General features: G+C 34.9%; 1 protein-coding gene across 1 annotated transcript; it reads left to right on the top strand.

Moving 5' to 3' along the window:
• The first annotated feature begins 229 nt into the window (after nucleotides 1-229).
• LOC149186306 (uncharacterized) lies at nucleotides 230-766 on the top strand. Its single transcript, XM_089409295.1, has one exon. It carries the CDS (start codon nucleotides 230-232, stop codon nucleotides 764-766), a length of 537 nt encoding a protein of 178 aa, XP_089265421.1.
• The last annotated feature ends 4,111 nt before the right edge of the window (nucleotides 767-4,877 follow it).

Below are 4,877 nucleotides of genomic sequence, written 5' to 3'. Positions count from 1 at the left end.
GAGGCCATTGTGTAGGAAAAGCAACTACGTAGAAGATTTTGCATGTAGTTCTATGGTGGCCAACATTACACAAGGATTCCAAGGCATATTGTAAGGTGTACGATGCATGTCAAAGGAATGGCAGACCATCACGAAGGGATTAGCTACCACTACATCCTTAGGTATCTTTGCAGGCATTTGAGAAATGGGTGATTGATTTTATTGGGCCATTCATCCCCCTGGAAAGAAAATGGGCACACGTTACATTATCACTACGATGAAATATCTAACCAAATGGGTGGAAGCACAACTCGTCAAGGATTGTACAAGGTCTACGGTTACAAAATTCTTGTTTGAGTATGTCTTAAAAAGGTTTGGATACCGGAAAGTGTTGATGAGTGACAGGGGTACACACTTTCTGAATGAAACAAGCATCGCATTGACTGAGGAGTTCCAGACCTACCATCAGAAGAGTACACCATATCACCCTCATGCAAATGGAACTATCGAAGCTTTTAACAAGATTTTGGAGAACGCGCTAACGAAGATCTGCAATGCACAACGGAATGAATGGGATGTACTCATACTTGCAATGTTATGGGCTTATAGGACTACTTGTAATAAGCTGACAAGACAAATGTCGTTCAGATTGGTGTATGGGGTCAAACTCGTAATGTCGATGGAATACATTGTGCCTAGTCTACATATAATAGTTTTGACAGATATGGTGGATCGTGAGCCCTTGGAAGAACAGCTCGTGCAACACACAGAGCTCGAAGAAGACTAATTTTTCGAAAGGTTCCATCAACAAGTACAAAAGGAACACAAAAAAGCATGACATGATTGCCATATCAAGCTTCGCACATTCAAGGTAAAATATCTTGTCCTCTTATATGATAGTAAGTTCACTAAATTTCCAAGTAAATTCCAGCTACATTAGTTAGGGCCATATATTGTCAAATATATTATAGATGGTGGTGCAATTCAGCTTGCGAAGCTGAAGGGGGAACCCTTCCCAGGGACAGTGAATGGAATCAAGTTGAAGTTGTATACACGGGATCCTATGCAATGACTATATGGCAATGGGATAGTCTTAGTGCTCCAGGAAATTGCAAGGGAGTTAGACTCTTGAGGAACATTCTTACCTCTTGATTCTAAATGAGTTGCCTGAACACATACATCATCTATATTGGTGTGATTAAACATAAGTATAGAATATCTCAAATACTATGCACTCCACCTATATATTTAAGGAGAGTATCTTGTGAGGTAACATAAACACCCAAGATTAATGCTCTTTTTCTAAATTCTTGTGTGTAACTTTGGACACTCTGACCTTTAGCTTGTCTAAAAATTTTCCAATCCATTATTTATTTTTGCATGTAAGATAATGGATAAAATTGTTGTCTTGATGAAGCTACAAAATCATTCCAAGGACAGATAATTTTAATACCTTTCTTCAAATCTTCTTGAATTCTGGCCTCCCACCAAATGAGAGTTGCACCTTCCAAGTGAAGAGAAGTAAGGTGGATCTTTGTAACATCATCATCAATATTTTGAATCCTACAATAAACTTCAATTTGGTGAACCCAATTATCCAAATTTTCAATATTTACTTCTCCATTATAACTTGGCAATTCAAACTTGACATCAAGCTTAAGTAAAGGAGGCTTAACATGTCCACTTGGAGATGTAGGAGGATTAGGTATATGTGAAGAATGAGTTGAAGAAGGAGGTGAGGATGGAGGTGAAGATGGAGACGAAGGAGGAGGAAGAGGTGGAGGCTTTCTCCCATTACCACCATCACCTTTTGGTCAACTAGAACTTTCTCCTTGCAACTGTGTTGTTGTCTCATTATTCAACACTTTAACCATATCATCCATATCAAATAAATATTTTCTAAAAGCTCTCTCATCCTCAAAATCAGTTCTTTTCCTTGTCCTTCTTCATGTGCCATGACTTGTGGATTTTGTGGCCTCCTCGAGACAATTTGAGGGTTAGTTTCTTTAAGTGTTGCTTCTCCTCTTCTTAATTTATACCTTGTAAGCATTCAAAAAATTTGCAATTTCTGTCATACTTCACAAAAAATACGCTCTAATACCAAACTGATCCAAAAATAAAAAGTGAAGGTTTCAAGAAATAATTTGCAATCTTGTTCATGTCTTTTAGGAAATGGATAGTGATTGCAAAAGTACACAAACTTAAGTAAATTTTACAAAATATTAATAATTAAAAATGAAGAAACATATAACATCAAAACAAGCAAATTGATAACAATTTCCCCATCTTGGGCTACATCTCTGCGTCCAACTTCCAATGGTGACCTTTTTATTATATGCTCAAATGCTCAATACATCAACATAAAAGCTTCAATTTGCAAAACTAACATTGCCATCATATCTAGAATGCTCAAAAACCCCTAATCTAGTTTATTCTTGAGCTCAAAAATGTCAAAAAATTAGAAAAATATGACTCTTTCCTCAATATGGCCTGCAAACTACTCTACAAAATGTCTCATCTCTACAAATTGTTCAAAAACTGGGTTTATGGTTTATTGATGGTGCCAAGGATTAGGTAGGCGGAGGTCATGGGTTTGACCCACACCTCTCGCCATTGTATGTGTTGTTTGGTTTAAATCATATATATATAGATATATATATATATATATATATATATATATATATATATATATATGTATGTATGTATGTATGTATGTATGTATGTATGTATGTATGTATGTGTATATGTATATGTATATGTATATGTATATGTATATGTATATGTATATGTATATGTATATGTGTATATATATATATATATATATCTATATATATATCTATATATATATATATATATATATATATATATATATATATATATATATATATATATAGATATATATATATATATATATATATATTAAATCATATGGGTCAAATCCTCCTCCGCATCTCGCATCATTGTTTATATGATTTCACGGGACTGAGTGTCACAGGAAATAGGCCACAAGCCTTTCCCTAGCCCCGCTCTTGGTTTTGCACTCCACATGTGGCCTAGGCCGTTGTGACTTGGGCACGGGAAGGGTGCCATGCACCTTGCCCCCAACTGTTATGCCGACAGTCTTGTTTACATGCCAATGACCATGGGCTGGGCCGGTTGGGCACGCCTATCGGCCCGCCCTTCCCCCAACTACTCCTCCATATTACAATAAGTAAAAAGCATCACCTATACATTAACAAGACTCATGGTAGCCCGATCGATTGGGTAGATGATTTGTTGGTTGGAGTTGATGAGGTCAAACCCCACGGAACCTGAAAAAAAGGAAATGGAATTTCAAAAACTAAAAATGTTCCTGTAGTAAGAGGAAGGTTTGAAGGAAATTCTTGTTCAATAACATCTTCAATAATTAATAGCTCAGGTGATAAATGATCTACTTCGTCACTTAAAATTACAGGTTCTTGAGACATAATTGGTAAGGGAGTAGAAACTAAACCAAGTGAAGGTGAAACACGATTTAGTTACTTCAGTTTCAGTTTCAGTTATTTTTGGTTCTAAAATTTCAGTTAATTGAGGTTCAGATTGAATTATTTCTGGTTATAAAGCTTTGGTAACTTCACGTTCAGATTAAATTATTTCTAGTTCTAAAGTTTATGTTACTTCAGGTTCTATTGCTTCCATTTGAATTGTATCAAATTATACTAATTCAAGTTCTATAACTATAAATCTTGTAGTACTGGATTATTTAGGTGTAATTTCAGGGGGTAAACTATGCATCCTACGAGAATGTTGATGTAGATGTGCCACATTGAATTTTAATTAAGAATTTTAACAAGATTAGTCAATCAAATTCACAATTTACACGTAAGGTCTCACTAAAAAGTAAAAACAAACAATATAACACACCCTAATAAATATAAGGAGTAAAAACCATGCAAACAACATTTCCATAGTGAAATCACTAGTTAGAGATGAAACCAAAGATGACAGACATCGATGTGAAAAGTGGCTAGAGATAGAGCAGTTGGAACCAGTTACGCTGACAACCTGCTTATTGGTCACAACCTGGTGCAAGTAACTTCACATATACTACTCGTGTGGAGTACCCTCCAAGAAGGACCAAGTGAGTCTATTTAATTTTTGTTCTAGGTATAACATGGACTTCCCCCTCTTCGTCACCTTGGGTAAAATCCCTAAGATTATGATCATTAAGGTTACCACATACAACAACATGACCTGAGGGGACAACCACAGATTGGATGTACAAGTAAGTGCAAAGTAACAAAGCTCAATCCCCTTCAAAGATCCCTCAAGCGAGGTAGCCCTTTCAAGTGATTCCCAAGTACCTATTAGTATTGTTTGTAATGTGTTTAAATCACGCTACCATAACTAATGAAGCAGGGTTGATTACTTCATTGGGTCTGATATGATTTCGTGCTTACCTCTCATGTAAGAGGAGAATCCAGGAACCAAATTGTAATAAATGGATTTACTCCTTATGTCAAGCTTCTATTATTTGTTTGTAGCCTTGGAAAGTTAACTCTCACTATTATTTGAAACCCTTACAACTAATCTAATGTAGTTGTAATGAGCCTTGGAAATATAAAAAATCTAATTTATTTTTATTAGCATTTCTTTTTAGGTTGTTTTACTCAAAATTTTAATGAATATGAAACTGATGATATTTTGACAACCCAAGTGTTAATGCAACAAATATGATAATCCAAAATTTTGATTCAATGAACTCTTATTTATGCAAAGGAGAAAACTTTTTAAGAACTCAAAATGCAATAATCCTTTTTATAACAGATCTCTAAAAACCAAATATTAATTTAAAACAATATCTTTAAAAAAAAAAGCCTTTAATAACAAAAATGTAATTTTTTGTTTTTGTATAGAAA

This window comes from Pinus tabuliformis, chromosome 3_1 (genome assembly GCF_031772625.1).
Source record: "Pinus tabuliformis cultivar Carrire ecotype Pingquan chromosome 3_1, CPIR1, whole genome shotgun sequence".
NCBI classification, from domain to species: domain Eukaryota; kingdom Viridiplantae; phylum Streptophyta; class Pinopsida; order Pinales; family Pinaceae; genus Pinus; species Pinus tabuliformis.
The sequence above is the reverse complement of the archived record's forward strand: the minus strand, read 5'-3'. Positions and strand labels throughout refer to the sequence as shown.